This window comes from Etheostoma spectabile, chromosome 6 (genome assembly GCF_008692095.1).
Source record: "Etheostoma spectabile isolate EspeVRDwgs_2016 chromosome 6, UIUC_Espe_1.0, whole genome shotgun sequence".
In the NCBI taxonomy this organism is placed as follows: Eukaryota; Metazoa; Chordata; class Actinopteri; order Perciformes; family Percidae; genus Etheostoma; species Etheostoma spectabile.
In genome coordinates this window covers 13,127,138-13,145,718 of record NC_045738.1, presented here as the reverse complement: position 1 = coordinate 13,145,718, position 18,581 = coordinate 13,127,138, and the positions used below count along the sequence as shown (strand labels likewise).

The 18,581-nt window shown below is 40.0% G+C and overlaps 1 protein-coding gene across 1 annotated transcript; it reads left to right on the top strand.

The window, feature by feature from the left end:
* Nucleotides 1–362: 362 nt before the first annotated feature.
* On the top strand, nt 363–18,215 carry LOC116691679 (CTP synthase 1). The gene is made up of 18 exons (XM_032519502.1): nt 363–793; nt 1,655–1,835; nt 3,256–3,426; nt 3,671–3,771; nt 4,077–4,193; nt 4,364–4,447; nt 4,715–4,795; nt 9,785–9,936; nt 10,127–10,259; nt 10,363–10,451; nt 11,527–11,621; nt 13,190–13,252; nt 13,393–13,436; nt 14,688–14,784; nt 14,866–14,921; nt 15,145–15,241; nt 15,905–16,049; nt 16,700–18,215. The coding sequence occupies exons 2-18, from the start codon at nt 1,670–1,672 to the stop codon at nt 16,776–16,778; spliced, it is 1,770 nt and encodes a 589-aa protein (XP_032375393.1). The 5' UTR covers nt 363–793; nt 1,655–1,669; the 3' UTR covers nt 16,779–18,215.
* The last annotated feature ends 366 nt before the right edge of the window (nt 18,216–18,581 follow it).

Here is an 18,581-nt window from a genome sequence, read left to right as displayed (position 1 = left end):
TGTCTAGGTAGGGTATCATGTACAGTATCGAATCTGAGGTTGGTAGTGTAAATAGCCTACATGGTTGATACAGAAATAGTTGGACTTGTTAATGTCCATCATATTATGGATATATTTGCACTTGCGTTGACCTTGAAATACTTCACTCACGCCAATGCATGTGACGTCATACGGTGGTGAAAACACTACTGGTTTAGAAACCAGAGGGAGCCTCTCAGCGGGACTAAAGCCGTGGACTCAGTAACCTAACCCTGAATTCATCACCTCATTGGTGGATCCTGTGGGGGCGTTAGACTAAGTTCTGCCTGCGAGGCTAGAAGAGGGCAAAATATTACCCACGAACCGGTGAAACGTAGTGAAACACATGTAGTAGACGTTCCTCTAGCGAAACGACCATGGCTGTATTATAAGAACCGACTCATCGACCTTGTCACATGGGTGTTTTACAATCCGTTTTATCCACTCTCTTGGGAGCACTGGCGCTTGAAAGTGAACCTGGTACTTATGCACAATTGCGCATGTACTAAACGGAAGCATGGTTTGGTGGATTATCTTTATACATCCATGTTTTGATTTCACTCCTAATAGTAATTGCGAATCGAGTTGACCAGTTCCTCTTTATGAGTCGTTCAAAAAACCGATTCGTTTTCAAACTTAACCTTGCTAAAAACAAGCTGTATAGGAGGACAAGTAGATCAGAAAACACGTGTTTCTACTGCAGCAGGCTCGTGGAGACTGATGCTTCGTCAACTCACAACATTGAAACGCTAACGTCTTTTTCTTAAGCTGTCTGGTGAGTGTGTGTTTTGACGTTCATGGTGTGCTAGAGAGACTGCTAATAGCTTAAAATACTTCCAAGTTAGTCGTTGTCTCAAAATTGGTCACAGTTACTAGCTAGCTAACGTTAGCTAACTTAACTGCCTGCAAAACTGGTTGTGGCGAAGCTGTTATTTTGTGCTGACGTTAGGGCAATCTTCCCAAGTAACGTTAGCTCCAGTTTAACAGCTTTGTATGACATGTTATATACATTATTTACTGACAATTAGGCCAAGCATTTAGCATAATAATGGAGTGTTGGATTCACAGTAAGCTGGCAGGAGCCTCCTTCATATTTGATTTCTTATTATGCTGCTGGTATTTCCCGCCGTTTCAGTTCCTATCATGTTGTTGAACAGCCTGCAGTAATTTGTATAATTTTCACCCCTTCTTACTTTTGGATTTACTCGTTTAATGTCACCATGCCACCGTATCCATCAGGATAACGTGAGGACACAATCCCCACCCAGATGTAAACAAATAGGTAGTTGCACCTCCAAGTTTGAAATGACATGTCATGATTGTCACCACAGCCATATTAACTTTATTTATTTTTTATTATTTAAATGTCTTGTAATGATGACTCATTGATAAGGTGTTTTGAAAACAGGAATAAAAGGAGTAAAACTGATCACACATTTTAAATGTGAAACAGTGAGAAGTTGGATAAAATCTGTATGTATGTATGTATGTGTGTAGTTGTATGTCCAGCACCAAATTAAATTGATGGAGACTTTTAACAATAGAGCACATTCACAGACTTTATTCCATCAGCTCTTCATCTCACATGTAGTTGAACAGGATAGTTGAAAACGTAGTGCAACGTTTTTTCTTTTAGTCTACACATCCCACTATGAAGTACATCCTGGTGACCGGGGGTGTCATATCTGGTATTGGTAAAGGCATCATTGCCAGCAGCGTGGGAACGATCCTAAAGTCCTGCGGCCTTCACGTCACAGCCATCAAAATTGATCCGTACATCAATATTGACGCTGGCACCTTTTCTCCATATGAACACGGTGAGTAATTGAGTGCTTTCAACCAGGTTGCTTTACATTGTCTTTCACGTATCATCTGCTGTTCTATTTATGTGGTTTAGTCTTGCAGTTATTTTGAAAAGCTGTGGTGTGACAGCTTGTCACCTTGTGGTTAAACAGCCCACCCTCAGCTGAGGGGCATGGGGTTCATACAGTAGACTAGGGATCAACTGGTAATGGTTTTTCAAGGCTGATACCAATTATTAGTAGTTAATAAAACCGATATTTGGAACCAATATACATTTTACTGTGAAAATGAAAATCATTAAGTCAAGATTTTGGACAAGACTTTTTAAACGCTTTAAAGCAATTATTTAATAAATTTATGAACTTTCAACATAATACACAGTAAAAGATATTCAGATGTTGTTGGGGGTGAGACATTAAGTCAGAGTGACAGATACCGCCACAGCCGAGCCAAAATATGCACTTTTTAATTTATTAACTTTATCGGTTATCAGTAATCAGTAGGGGTGGAACGGTACACAGATGTCACGGTTCGGTTGATACTTCGGTTGAGACATCATGGTTTGGTACAATGGATCAAAACAAAAGCAAAACAAAAATGCAGAAGGCAATTTGTTTTGTTGTTTCTCAGGCTGTAGCACCTAGTGTCATACGCTCTCTCCCCTGAGCTAGCTGCAACAGCCTGAAGTGCGTAAAGTCCGATGTAAACAGTAAACAATATGTACCACACATTATCTTCAGACTCCATCTGAAACTTGTAAACAAAATAAGACAATCAGGTATTAAAACTGAAAATATTCTGTTTTCTGCAAAGACAATCTAAATCCCCTGATTAATGTAACGTTATCATGACGTCTCCCAGCCATTTTTCACCGCAAAGAGCTGCTCCCTGCCTTTTAAAGCTAATATAGTTAGCCTGAAGAAACAAGGCGTCTGTCCTATCACTAATCTGCAACATCCGTCTTATCCACCACACTCTGGCCTGTACTATTGTACTATAAACCAAAGTTTTCCCAAACTTGCGATCTTAAAAGAGGCCGGCGGGTCCACTAACTCTTGGGGGTCGCCACCACTTGTGCTGCCATCTCTAATTCACCAAACTGCATATATAGGCGGAGCTCAGCTACATATGGCGCGCCAATCAGAGCTAAAGAGGGGCTACAGATTAGGTGTCCCTTAAGAACCTGCACATCTAACAGTAGTTCGTACCGTTTTGTTTGAATACAAATTTGTGAACCGTTCCACTCCTAGTAATCAGGTTATAAAACCCAGCTACAGGTAATCGGCAAACTGACAAAAAACAGCCCGATATCGGCCAGGGCCGATAATCAGTCTACCCCTACAGTAGGCAGTTATGTTAGTGAACAGAGCACTGAAATTCTACTAGTTTTGGATCTGCTGCTTCACTAACTCTACAATAAATGGATATGTGCAGGTGAAGTTTTTGTTCTCGATGATGGCGGGGAGGTGGATCTGGACTTGGGGAACTATGAGCGTTTCCTGGACATCTGTCTTACCAAAGACAACAACCTAACCACTGGACGGATCTACCAGTCGGTCATCAACAAGGAGAGGAGGGGAGACTACCTGGGCAAGACTGTACAGGGTGAGTGAGTGCGCCTACTCCAAAATAATCACACTCCCCTCATGTTTAAATTCTGCACCCCCACCTTTAACTAAGGTTCGGTGCCGAGACATGCTGCACTGCAGCACACTTGTTTGCATTTGTGTTTTCCAGTGTGTCTGTAGAAGAGATATTTTGTCAGGAGCTATGTTTTTCTTCACAAGTATGTACAATAAGCAGTGATGATTTGGTTTTATATTATTTTTTATTCAATAAATCTGTTCAGTGGTACCACACATCACTGATGCCATCCAGGAGTGGGTGATGAAGCAGGCCAGGATCTCGGTAGATAGTGATGGTGTGGAGCCTCAAGTTTGTGTCATAGAGGTAAGTTGTACTGGTCTCTGTTCTCATGACCTGGGAATTTATGTAATAAGGCCAAACTGGTTTTCGGATTTAATGCCAAAGAACAAAAACAACCTTAACTGTCAAGTCAAAAGTGTTGTCTTTTTTTTATTGTGTTTAGGAGGTATAAAAGAAGTTTTTGATCAGTATTGATTTGATTCAATATAACATATTGGCACCATTCAGCAAGCAGATAAATTGCTGAATTTACACAAATGGGTTTGTTTATCCATCCTGTAAGTTTTTTCTATGCAGATCTGTGGGCTAAGCATGTTTTGTGTAAACAGCTGGGAGGCACAGTGGGGGACATTGAGAGTATGCCCTTCATCGAGGCCTTCAGACAGTTCCAGTTCAAGGTGAAGAAGGAGAACTTCTGCAACATCCATGTCAGCCTGGTACCACAGGTAGGGCACATAGGTGAACATGCATGTCAAGTAGAATAGGATACCTGCAGTATCACTACATCTGTGCTTTGTTTTTTTGAAGGAAAGGTGAAAGAGAACAGTAAAAATGGTTTATTCGTCACACACATTTATGCTACAATTTGAAGGTGGCTTTGCTTTTGTGTCCTCAGCCAAATACCACGGGAGAGCAAAAAACCAAACCGACCCAGAACAGTGTCCGAGAGCTCAGAGGGCTGGGCTTGTCTCCAGACTTGGTGAGTCTGATTAGAATTTGCCCTTAAAACTTGGCGTTCCCTCTTGTATCCCAGATATAAATAGGGCAAGCGTCTACTTTCCCTTTTTATGTGTAGAAATCTATATCCAATGATTCTTGGTTATGTGTTCATTTCATGGTGTACACAACCTAATCAAATCTGACATATGACGCAAAATCTAAGATGTGTTTTATATGGGAATATTTTAGTCTATATCCACGTCATGTTGCACATTATCATAAAAATGAACATATTAATTCTTTGCAGATAATGTGCCGCTGTTCATCACCCCTAGAAACCGCTGTCAAGGAGAAGATCTCCATGTTTTGTCATGTGGAGCCCACACAGGTGAAGTAGTGTGACTTTGCTGTGTTACAAAAAACAAGCTCACTTGAAGATTTACGTGAAGACTAAGCTGCTAACATTAGCAATGAACTAGTACAATTCATGTTGTCAACCCCATACATCTGAATGTGTGGTATTCTATTTGATAATACAGAAGGTAGATATAAGAGGGACATGAACTTAATAGTAAGGTTAACCACTACTTCACTTTATGCTAGGGATGTCACAATACCTTATTAGTTTGGTGTGGTGGGGTTTAAGTAGAGGGGGTAAGGAGAGTGTGGTTAAAATGACATTTGGAGAAAACGTCAGTCTACAGGACCCACAGTCTGCTGTTCTAAGGCCTGGCCTCACCACACAGCTAGCGTACAGTAAAGTCTTCCATGAGTTAACTTGGAACTCCCAGACAGGAAGCATGTTTAGTTAGTCTCTCTACTATTGTTGTTTTTTGACTTCTGATCTTCTACAGATTGTGAACACATCTCTTCTTTCAGGTATCTTTCCACAGGCCCTGAAAACTGCAGTAATCAAGCCACTCTTAAAAAAGAACAACCTAGACAAGTCACTAATGAGCAACTATAGGCCAATATCAAACCTTCCGTTTTTAAGTAAAACATTGAAAAAGTAGTCTTTCAACAACTCAACCATTTCTTGTCACTAAGCAAAAGTTTTGATACTTTCAGTCGGGTTTCCGACCAAACACAGCACTGAAACGGCTCTTGTCAAAGTCTTTAATGACATCCACCTTAACACAGATAATGGCAAAATTTCATCTTAGTATTACTTGATTCAGTGCTGCATTGACACGGTCGACCACGACATACTACTAGACCGATTGGAAAACTGTGTGGCTTTCTGGCTCAGTACTAAACTGGTTTGAATCCTACCCAAAGAATAGGGATTACTTTGTGTCTATGGTAATTATGCATCTGAGCGTACAATATGACGTGCGGAGTTCCGCAAGGCTCCATTCTGGGGCCTTCTGTTTAACATCTACATGCTTCCACTGGCTCAGATTATGGAGAAAAACAAAATAATTACCATAGTTATGCGGACGACACACAAATTTACATAACCTTATCGCCAGGGGACTATAGTCCAATACAAAACTGACTAAGTGCATCGAACAAATTAACGGCTGGATGTGCCAGAACTTTCTGAAATTAAATGAAGGAAAAACTGAGGTGGTTGTTTTGGAGCAAGAGAGGAACGATTAAAAGTCTGCGCTCAGCTCAAACAACAATGTTAAAAACAACAGACAAAGCCAGAAATCTTGGTGTAGTCATGGACTCAGACCTGAACTTTAACAGCCACATTAAGACAATTACAAAGTCAGCCTACTATCACCTTAAGATATATAAGGGTTAAAGGATTATGTCAACAGGATTGGAAAAACTTGTCCATGCCTTTATCTCAGTAGACTTGATACTGTAAGGGGTCTTACAGGTCTCCCTAAAAAATCAATCAGACAGCTGCAGCTGATTCAGACGCTGCTGCTCGAGTCCTCACTAGACCAAGAGACTGGATACATCAATCCAGTTCTGAAGTCTTTACACTGGCTTCCTGTGTCTCAAAGAATTGATTTCAAAGTCTCTTGCTAGTTTATAAATCACTTAAAGCTTCAGTAGGTAACTTTTGTAAAAATGTATTTTTTACATATTTGTTAAAACTGTCACATGTCCTGACAGTAGAATAAGAGACAGATAATCTGTGAAAAAATCAAGCTCCTGTGTCTCCTCTCTGTGCTCCTGCTGCCACTTGCAGAAAAACACCGCTCGGTCAGAAACAGCCACAGAGTCAAGAGGACTGTCTTAGCAGTGTCAATCACTCGTGTACGCGCTGCTCATACCCTCCCCGCACAGCGCGTAACAGCTCAAGTTGCTAGGCACTGCAGCTGTGCTAATCGCGGAGAAACAACTTTTCAGGAAAACTGCCAATTTCTCGAGTGACACCTGCTCAGAAAACAAAGACGGGAAAACAGAAGAAGAACGATGATGAAAAGCGAAATAAAAGACAGAATTAAACCGAGCCGAAATAAAACGAGGGTCAACATCGAAGCGGCTTTCAGAGGTGGAGGGAGCTAAGCCTACTGGAAGGATTCAACAGGATTCTGAGCTAGCGTTAGCCACATTCTGCTCGACTGTAATATCCCTGCTTGATTTGTTAATTTTTAAAGAACAAGCGTACACAACTAAGATATTGATGGTTACAGTAGGCTACACGGTGATAGCGCAAATCTCATTAACTCTGTAGCTGTGTGCTAAATCTTACAGTTAGCTGTAGCACGGCAGGACTGTTGTAGCAGGTGAAGATTAACTTTACTTGCTAACTCCTTCACCCTCAGTATAAGTAATATTGTTCGATGCCTACATTTAGTAAGCCAAAAGGTGTTTTTGTTGATCACAATAACTGTAGCTATGGTTAAACTACTTTAATTGTGCGCTGTCCCTGTCAACGTTTGGCAAGGCAGACTTCTACTTTTGATTATTTTTTACATACGTTTTCTTCCCCTGAGGATGTAATTTGTAAATCAAATGTCTGACACACATTCTTTGTGCCCTCAACAGGTCAGACATGGCCCAGAACTCAGAGGCACGTGAAGGAATCGTCTTTCAGTCCAAATCAAAATGTTCGATTTCCTTGTGCAGTAGTACTTTGCAAAAAAAAGCTGATTTATTTACCCATATGCAAAATAAACCTAAGATATATTTCTAATATGTTGTTATCCTTGGCTTATTGAGCTTCCTCACTGATTCATCATTCCTACTGAAAGTTTACTGTTTTAAATTGATCCAAAAGGTAATTCAGTAATGTATGTTGTAACGTGCTATTTGTTCACACAAAGTGAGCGATTACATAAAAAATATTTAAACCCTTTATTGAAAAAATTACAACACTTTTAAACAAATATTAAATAAGCAATTTTTTTACATAAGCTATACCCTCCTCAGAATAAACCCCTCTACTGTCCATGAGGAGTGGAAAGCATCGGTGGCCCTGCTTACTAGCCTGCGCGTTCACGGCAAGCTCCGCGTGGGGGAGGAGCTGTGGAGGGGGGGGGGGGGCTGTAGGCAGCAGAGAGCGGGGGAGGGACCTGTAAGGTGTGCTTGTTCAAATTTTTTGGCTAAGTCGTTTTCTCAGAACTCCCTACTGCAGCTTTAACGGTTTAGGTCCAAAATATATTGCTGATCTGCTACTACACTATGAACCACCCAGACCTCTCAGGTCATCTGGGACAGGTCTGCTTTCTGTCCCAGAGTCAGAACAACAGGGTGAAGCAGCTTTCAGTTTCTATGCTCCTCATTCTGGAATAAACTCCCAGAAACCTGTAGTCCGCTGCTACTCTCAGTTCTTTTAAATCAAGGCTGAAGACCTTCTATTTGATGCGCCTTTCTTTAAATGACTAATCATTTCTTTAAATTTCTTATGCTGCACTGTAAATTTTATTCTTTGTTTTATGTTTCTCTTTGTTTTTAACTGTCTATTCATGTGTTTTACCGGTTTTTAATGCTTGTGATTTTTAACTGTTTTACTTGTGTTTTATCTGTTATGATTTTGTGTAAAGCACTTGAATTGGCCTTGGTTGCTGGAAATGTGCTATACAAATAAAGCTGCCTTGCCTTGCCTTGCCTTAACATACAACCAGGCTGGCTAAAGTTAACTTAACTGATGTTATAGATGTCCACTAAAACAAGCGCTAAAGTTGGCTAATGTCAGCCATTGGAGCTAACTTTTGGCTGTGACAGACAACAGCAGAGAGAAACACTTCTCTCTGATTGGTAGCACCAGGTGAAGTTGTGAAAACCGTTGCTGTAGATGTAACGGTTGGCTTTCTTCTTCTCCAGCATTTAAGGGCAGTCTTGAACTTTTTTTTTATAGATTATTTATTTTGGGGACTTTGAGGCCTTTATTTTCACAGGACGGAGAAAGACACAGACATTGAAAGGATAGAGAGAGGGGGAATGACATGCATTAAAGGGCCGCAGGTTGGAGTCAAACCCGCAGCTGCTGCGTTGTAGAGTAAACCTCTACATATGTGCGCCTGCTCTTCCAACAGAGCTAACCCGGCCTCAGCAGACTAGAACACTTGTAGGTGTTAGGGTTGGACAGTTAATCGCAATATGGAGTACTGCAATATCCAAACTGTGGGGGGGTGGTATCGTAGGTGGGGCCCCAATTTTTTGTTAAAGTCAAAATGTGTCAAACCCTTCTTTATGAAGTATTGTGGTACTGCAGAGATATTCCGGCCTACAAATTGTATCTTACAGACTAAAAAAAAATCTTTGTTTTGTAAAGATCTTATCAAAAATCACACTGTAAATCATTTTAATATTTTTCAATGAAAATGACTAATGATACAAAAATCATTCCCTTTAATATCGTGAATCATATTGCAGTTGCAGTATTACTCAAAATAATCGCAAATGGATCATTTTCTCATATCGTGCAGCCCTAGTAGGTGTACATACTTCCTCTGTCAGGTCCAGAAAAATTGCATCCTCGGGTACCTACGGTATTGTAGAAAAAGGAGTACCGTCGCGTTTTCAGAATTTTGGTACGGATGTACCGGTTCTTGTGACATTCCCACAGTATGCTACTATCAGTTAGGGTTGATTTTGAGTTGTGTTTCTGCAAAGAAATGAATAAAATTTAACAGGCTACCATACACAATGCATAGGAATTACATATAGCAAATAATAACAAAAAACCCAATATTAATTACATTATCTTAACGCATTGTTAGCATGTTCAGCATGTGAATAATGCACCTAAAATACAAACCCGAGCAAGGGCATTCAACAATCGCTATTATATTAATGCAACAGCCAGGTGGAACCTAGCTAGCTGGTGTAGAACACAAACAACGAAAATCACCAGTTAACTTACTTTAAATTTGCAAAAACTATAAACCAATACAATAAGTCTTAAATGAACTGACAACATAAGTAATACAACTTACAGTTCTCAAGGACGCATTGTTATCCTTTCCAGGTGATCTGTGTCCATGACGTCTCCTCAGTCTACAGAGTGCCCCTGCTGCTGGAGGACCAGGGTGTTGTGAGCTACCTCTGTCAGCGGCTGAGCCTGCCCATCGAGATGAGGCCGAGGAGGATGCTCGCAAAGTGGAAGGAGATGGCTGACAGGTGAGGACGTTTTGGCTGCTAACTTTAAGCGGACACAAACCGTTACCCTACAGTTATGGAACAGGCACTTCTCGGAATAGTGTTACAAATTCTGAAAGAACTTGAACTCTGAAAGACAAATGTTCACCAGTAACTACAGCACACGGAGGAGGTTAAATCATATGAATACTGTCATTCACTCTCTTCTCAGATCTGCCCGTCTCTTGGAGCATGTCTCTATAGCGCTGGTGGGGAAATACACAAAGTTATCTGACTCCTACACCTCCGTTATAAAGGCCCTAGAGCACTCTGCCCTCGCCGTTAATCACAAACTAGAGGTCAAGGTATGGAAACATTTCCCATTTTTATGATTTTGTGTAATGATTTCTGGACTTTGCAACACTGCTTTGCAGTGTGTGTGTTGAATGGTGCTGTTTGTTATTACAGTACATAGACTCTGCAGACCTTGAGACTACCACTCTGCAAAATGAGCCAGTGAAATATCATGAGGCCTGGCAAAAACTCTGCAGTTCTCAGTGAGTAGGCAAGCTCTCTGGTGATGCGGTGTCCTGGTGTATGCCACATGATGGCAGCAGAGTGCTGTCATGCCCAGTTGTTTATGCAGCTTCATAAAATGCTCAACAATTTCTGTGCTTTGTAGAAATTCACAATGTGTTTTTTTTACATGTACAGACCACACGTGTACTTGCAGAGCTATTTTAAAGCAGGCGTTTACATAGGTCAAACAGGCTTTTTGAGCATTGGTTTTTGGATGCATTAGTTTTAAATGATAACCTTATTTAACTAAGAAATTGCAATGAGATTAAAACCTATTTTGCAAGTGAGACCTAGCCATCCAGCACATCACAGGACAATAACAACCGATCCAAACAGAAACGGTATGACAAAATACATTACATATGCATGTGCATTAGCAGGGGCAGCAATATTTAAATGTTTAGTTATTTGAAGCAACTCCACTTAGCAGTGACTACTTCCCTTATTCTAAGTTTAAAATCAATTAAAGTATATGAAAAAAACAGGTGTAGGCTAATCAGATTATGAGTAATCAGATCAACCTAGATTTGTAGCCTTTAGTATGTTATTAGATTGATGGGTGTTAGCTGTTCAGCATTCTGCCCCTCGACCACCTCTTAATATGGAGAGATGCAGGATTTTAATACAGAGATTACAGAAAGTAGTGGGTGCCTCAGGAACAATTCTCCAATGTATGTGTAAATTGGCTCAAAATACTACCAATTACGTATGTATTTGAATTCAATCATATTTATGGTCTGAAAGGATTTAAACACTTTTTGGTTTATGTCATATATGATGACATGCCAGAAAATTGTTTAAATTGGTGTTGCAATTATTACAAGCAAGTACAAGTTGTATCTCATTACCTTAATTTACAGACATATTAATGTATGTCTTTGCAAAGTATTCTGTAGTAATATTATAGTATACAGTAGATTTTGTACTAGCAGTAGTCTTTACACTGTTAGCTGTAATGTGTCTCTGTATACAGAAGTTTATATTGTGTAATTTTTGTTTTAAGGATAATCTGGACTAATTTATAAAATGTCTTTCTTTCCTTCCTCCCCACAGTGGTGTGTTGGTACCAGGAGGTTTTGGTGTAAGAGGGACAGAAGGCAAGATGCTAGCTATTAACTGGGCGAGGAAACAGAATAAGCCATTCCTAGGTGAGAGAGATTTGCATCTATGTTGTCTCATAAATTCTACCTTCTCCTTGACAAAGATACGTTTGCAGTGTTTGGTATGCTGCTTCATACTTAACATTAATGTTGTTAAAACAACAATGTTGCACAGTGTCCTGAGGAAGTTATTTGTTTTGAACTCAGGTTGTTTTGTTTCACAAGACTGAAACCTCATAAATCAGTATTAAATGCAAACCCTAAACCAAATCTAATTGATTGCACAAATATTCCACCACTTTGCTTGGACACATGAAAATCCTAACTGTTACAGCCCAGAGTATTTAGATCAAGCATGTTCAGTTTAGTGCTTTTCACCTGTAAGGTGCCCTCATGCTGTTTCGATGTGAAGAGCAAAAAACAACGAAATGTTGAAGGAACAGCTGCCACAGTTGGCCAAAGATCTGTCACTTGGGATGAATTATATTCTCTTGCAAAACATCAACCTGAAATATAAAGCCCAGCAGGAACTTAGCTTTGCAATTCATGGCAGTTCTATAAACTCTAGACATTCTTTAAAACAATTTAAAGTAGTTCACAGGCTTCATTACGCTAAAGCCAGGCTCCATGCCAACACCCTAATACCCTAACATCTCTCCCAAATGTGATATATGTAAACACCACTCAGTGACCCTTACCCATCAGTTTTGGTCTTGTCCTAAATTGACTCATTTCTGGTCTCTCATATCTGACTACTTTTCAAAGACCTTTTACAAAACTATCGCCCCTGACCCACTCCTTGCCATCTTTGGTTCAGTTTTGTCTAATCCCAACTTTACGAACTATGAAGGGCAAGCCATGTCCCTATGCACTTTGGTGGCCAAGCGCATTATTTTGCAGCAGTGGAAATCTGAGACCAGCCCCCCCTTTAAGCAATGGCTTAGAGAGTTAGGGAACAGACTACGCATGGAAAGACTCCGCTATAAGATGTCTAACAAAGAAAGACTTTTCCATAAAATATGGCATTCTCTGTTGGTCAAGTGGTTGGAGGCAAATAACAGCCATGAATGAAATATGAAACCCAAGCCACACAAAATAGAAGGCATTTGACGGACAGTATCCAGAACTTCTAGTTGAGGAAGGACGACAAAACTTGCAAATTGTTTTTCTATGAAGGAATTCTGTGCTGCTTGACAGAGTTTGAACAATTATGTAAAGACAAATTAGAAAGCAACGTTTTGTTCAGGTGTATAAAGTAGTTAAAGACTCAATTTATGCCTAATTCAAAGCTGAAATTGCTGCCACATGAAAATGATAGACCTGATTAAGGGCATGAATACTTGTGTAATCAGCTACTTTTCTGTTATATTTGTACATCATTTAGATCAATTTGTAGAGATTTGTTCTGTTTTTGACATTAAAGAATCTTTGTTGATCAGAAAAATGCTTAATCATAAAAGTCCAAAGAGAGGTGAATATAGGCACTTTAAAATCACATGCAATGTTAGTCAAGTAAGTGGTTTGCACAGTGGGGATCGTGTTTAGTCTTTCTTTATGCATGAGTCCTTATAATACCTCTCATTATGCAAGAATCCTGCTGGTCTTGTTTTGTGCAGGAGTATGTTTGGGCATGCAGCTGGCAGTGTGTGAGTTCGCCCGCAATGTTCTTGGATGGGAAGGTAAGACAATTGCACAGTTCAGCTGGGGCCATTGTTTACAAAGAGGAATTTGATTCCTACTGGTTTTAATTTAATGATATAGGAACAATAGACCAAATGGTAAGTTTCTTCTTAGATCAGTTTTGCTTATCTTTTTTCAGATGCCAACTCCACAGAATTTAATCCGGAATCCACTCACCCCGTGGTAGGTTATCCCCTCTTATTTCTTCGTTTGTGCATCCTCAGTTCCTTTCCTCGCCTTCTCCCCTCGCATCTTGGTCCCTCCCACACGATGCAAAGTGCCTACTACAGGACTTTAGCCCTGATTGTCTGCTCTCCCACAATATTGGGGCTCTCAGACAAAAGGCCCGTATTAAAGGCAAATTGGTATTTGCTTGGTACTGGCATGCAAGCACTCGAGCGCGACCTGTAAACCATTAAACGCGAGACGAGAGGCTTGCTGGTGCGTCCGGACGCAGTCCAGATATCTAACAGGCTAAATGTCGGGAGCTGTCGGGGACTCCGCTGGAGAGCTACAGCCAATAAGAGCACAAGATGCAAGTTGAGGGGTTGCCTTTTACTTTACTGTATGCGTTGCATTTCAACACAGACCAAAGTTGTCACATAGAGAAAATAGGCTATTAATAAATAGTAAAGATATGTGGAAATTTTTTGTAAACATGTGTGCCAACAAAGACACCCCCTAAATGCGCCTAAGTCTGATCTTTATTTTTCTACTTTGTTTTATCGCTGCATCAGCAACCAATAACTTGGAGCGCTTGTTTCTGGGGGACATCTAAAAATACCGTCTCTCTTATGGGTTTACGTCATGTCCCGTTTCCCTTCTTGCGCGTGTTTTTGCAACCAACAGTTTGGACACTAGTTGAAAGATCTAATAGTGTTTGAACCCCTGTTGCCGGTTAGTCAGTTGGTGTGAAAACAAGACAGCAAGTTGTGTAGTGGGAACAGTAATGCAAACCGTCCACTTTGAAAGTCTTGTAGTTGGAACTCAGCATAGGAGGCTAGGAAGAGACATGAGGAGTCGAGGCAACACGCGTTTAACATAATTAGATATCCGTGCTTTGGAGCTGTCGTTTTAAAACATCAATTAAATACGACGTGTGGCGCAGTTGTCAAGGTTTGTATATTCCAGAGGTGTGTTATTCCCCAGGTACAGAAAAGACTTTGGCGAAGGATACACCTGTCTGTCCTAGCTCACGGCTCCTCAGGCAAGTCTCCTCGCTTCTCTTTCCTTGAGATGCCATTTAGTACTTGAGACAACCTTAAAGATGGCGCTCAGTTTGATTTGCGGGTCGCAGGCAGGAGGATGGAGGAGAGAGGAGGCGAGGAGGCACAAAGTAGAGAAATGAAGAAGAGACTTTTTCTTCTGAGATCATATCACATATCAGCAGAGTCTTCATAGGAATTTGTTTATTGTCCTGTTTGATCTTGACAGGTGATTGACATGCCAGAGCACAACCCAGGGCAGATGGGTGGGACGATGAGGTTGGGGAAGAGGCGGACGATTTTCAAATCCAGCACCAGTGTACTGAGTATGTAGCTTACTTGAATTAATGGTGGACTGTTGGCTTTCCCAGCTTGTTTTTCTGACGACTGGTATTTCATTGTTTTAGGAAAACTGTATGGAGATGTGGAATATGTTGACGAGAGGCACAGACACAGATTTGAGGTAAACAAATGTTTCCAGACTTTTTTCTGTGGGTGCAAAAGAAATGCATACTCAACAGTAATCTTATTCTGCTGGTACATCCTGCAGGCACTTGAGGCTCCATTTTAATCTTCTTTTTTTCGTCTTTGTTTCCAGAATTTAGTTTTGGCAGTATTATGGAATTGCCTCATAGCCTTATTTCTTAAAAACCTTTCCTGAATCCTTGAACCATTGCTCATTTTAGGTGAACCCAGAGTTGAAGCACCACTTTGAAAAAAGGGGTCTTCAGTTTGTTGGCGAGGACGTGGAAGGAGAGAGAATGGAGGTCATTGAATTGGATGGTAAGTGGAAAGTTTTATTAAAATAAGCATCCATGCGCGGTTGCTAATGAAAGCAACATTCGGAAGCTCTTCTTAAAGCTTTTACCTGGCTGATCTTTAGGATGTGTGCTTAAATCTCTTGTTTCTTTTACAAGCTTTGCCTTAAATTGTCATTTATGTGGTTTATGTTAGCTCTATATTCAGACAGGCACGTCTAAAATACGCCAGGTCTATGTTTGATAGAGCCGCAGGGCGTTGCAAAGGCCGGCCTGGAAGTGGAACAGCTAAAGTGTCCGGGCAATTAAAAAAAAAACATTACTACACTATTTTAACATCTAAAACACAGCCACAAATCTTTTATCCATGTCGTTCATAACTGGACTAAATGGAAGAAACCACTTAACTATGTCGACATTTAAATATACAAATATCTATGAAAAATGACCAAATCTGCCAGTCGGGCAGGCAAAACTGTCTGCTTCTAAAAAACACTTGCAGTATGGTGTGACGTACAGTGGAGGACGGAACAAAACCATGGCGCAGCCGGAAAGCGGTGCATCAGCGCCTGGTGGAATCACGGCGTGAGCCATGTGTTTTATATAAGTCGCATGCTAACTGTGTCATATGTAGCCTATGTAGTGGAGGTGAATACATGTCTGTATTAATCCATATGTCTTGTTTCAGATCATTGTTACTTTGTTGGGGTGCAGTTCCATCCAGAGTTCACCTCGAGGCCCATCAAACCCTCTCCTCCATACTTTGGTCTCCTGCTGGCTGCTGCAGGAAAACTCCAGAGCTACCTGGCCAAGGGCTGCCGTCTCTCGCCACGGTAAGCTCTGACACAGCAATGTGTTATTCAAACGTCATTTGGTGGAAGTTTAAAATTAAATTACCGTGTGATGCTCTGCCAGTTTATAGGTTAGATGCATCTATTCTCTGACATTCCACTATGGTTTTTCTACAATAATGCATTAAATGTAAACCTACGTATGATTTTGGTGCTTTATATCCATTTTATTTTTCTTTCTACTGGCTAATTCAATTTAAAAGTAGTTCTTTATGGAGTGGCATCCAATCACATTTAAACACATGGAATATATTGTTTCCTATTTAATCTGGTAACTGACATTAATACTGATTGGTTAAAAACAAATATCTACCTTCCCTATGATTGGGACATTATGTACGTGGGGCAACAATTTTGACCATAGGTAATAAATACAAAGACATTACACTTTTGTTTTTATTAAACCCTTTACACTATACATTGTTGCCATTTTTATGAGTCATTGACTTTACTGAAATGTCAACCTGAAGGGAAATTTACAAGCCTATTTTTATTCAGTGTCTTAATCTACTCTCTTACAGTTAGTTTACTGCAGCACTATGTCATCTTTGCACCTGCAATCACAATAAAAGCAATCCCTGCCAGGCATTAGTGCTATAATAGTCATTTTATGTATTCATCTGCCATTGCAGGGACACTTACAGCGACCGCAGTGGCAGCAGCTCTCCTGAAGTTGACATCTCTGAGCTGAAGTTCCCCTCTTTGTCTTGATACTAAAGCACGTGTAGTTGTTTTGTTTGTGTGTGACTCATGCAGAAGATTGCCCAGAGTGAAAAAAGAGAACTATGCTCATAACTGATGCCACAAGACTTACATTTGGAAAGGTACAATATGTTGCTAAGCATGTTAAGTCTTCACTGATTGTATAAAGGTTAAGGGATTTCTTGATGTTAACTCTGTGTGGCTTTAGATTTGCTGCAATAGGCAGATGATGTGTTGTCAGGGGAATTGTAATAGAGAAATTTTGGAAAACCCGCACAGAAAAGGAATTCAAAAAAAGAGTGAGATATGAATGGTTAAAACCATCAGCCTGCCAGTATAAACTTTGTGCAGTTTTTGCAAGATCATGATGCTTTGGCAAAATTGTGAGCCGATGAATAGTGTGTTTTGCAGTTCACGTATAGAATCTTTAGCTCCCCCGGTAGAGCGTGCGCCCCATGCTGCCCCATGAGTCCTTGGCAGCGGCGTGGGTTTGGAATCTGACCGGCATCCCTTGGCTGAATGTCATTCCCTTATCTCTCCCTTTTCTTGTCTATCTGTACTATTATGACAAAAAGACATATTATTGATAGATTTACTTCTTTTGAAATGTTTGTTGGTATTACAATTTTATGCATTAATGTATTTTTCCTTTTAGGTTTAATACCAGTTTCTATAACTCTCATTCAGGGTTACTCGACAAAAGTGAGTAAGTTACATGCCATTCAGGCTTTTAATACTCTTGCACTGTAGTAAATGGGGTGTACATGCAAATCTGTATGAGTGTGATATTAAACTGGACTACAAAGGTGTGCTTTAGTGACTGGGTTTTGAATGTGAATGATTTTATTTTGTCATAAAGTGAATTGTTAGGCATCAGCAAATATAAAAAGGATGATGGGTTATTCATTTCTTCATGAAAGTTGTACATGATTATACACTTTGGGGTGTTATTTCCTTTAACCTGACCTCACCACTTCTGCTTGCATGACTTTTATATTTGAAACTTTTAATCTGCTGACATCGACAAACACAATTTTGAACTCCATTGCCTTTTCATGAATTATACAGATGCACAGTCATATGACAATCCGGCCAACTCAGTGACCCTTGAGTCAACAGTAATAACTGAAAAAGAAAGCATGGCATATGAAAACTGATGTATTTAAACTGAAAGAAAAACCTTAAGATCTGATTTCAAAACATCAGTAGCAGTCAACTGTAGATGATGAGCATCAACCTTCCATGTTATAGTTTCTCTTGGAGTCAAACTTAGTGGCTAGTTGCAGTAAATCATTGCTACCACTGGCTTCGTTTATCAGTTTGTGACCTAAATGTATGAAAGCATGCCAAGTTTGTATTTATTCACGTATTCATGAAGTTCATATGCATGTGTGATTAAATATGTTTGTTCATTCTGAATAAATATATTTGTATTCCTCTTGAAAATCTGGCCTTTATTCTAGCGGAGCTGAGAAGCATAGCAAGTTCTGCTTTTTACCAGTGACAGGCATTGATACTCACTCAGCTTAAAGAGACGTAAAAGCTTTGTCTTCACTAATAGCACTGTTTAACCACTGGTGTATTTATTTATATACAAAACTAAAAGTTTTAAGTGCTCTGGCAGACCCTAGATGCTGTCCAATTCATTACACCCCATAATATGAAAAAACAGCAGCTGAGGTTTACCAAAAGACAATTACTCTTAGTTGCTACGATTTAATTGCCTAGTGACAATCGTGTAATGAATTTAGGTGAGATTTAATTTTTTTTCTTCGGTTTATAGTTTATTTTATATTTATATTTGTTTTTATA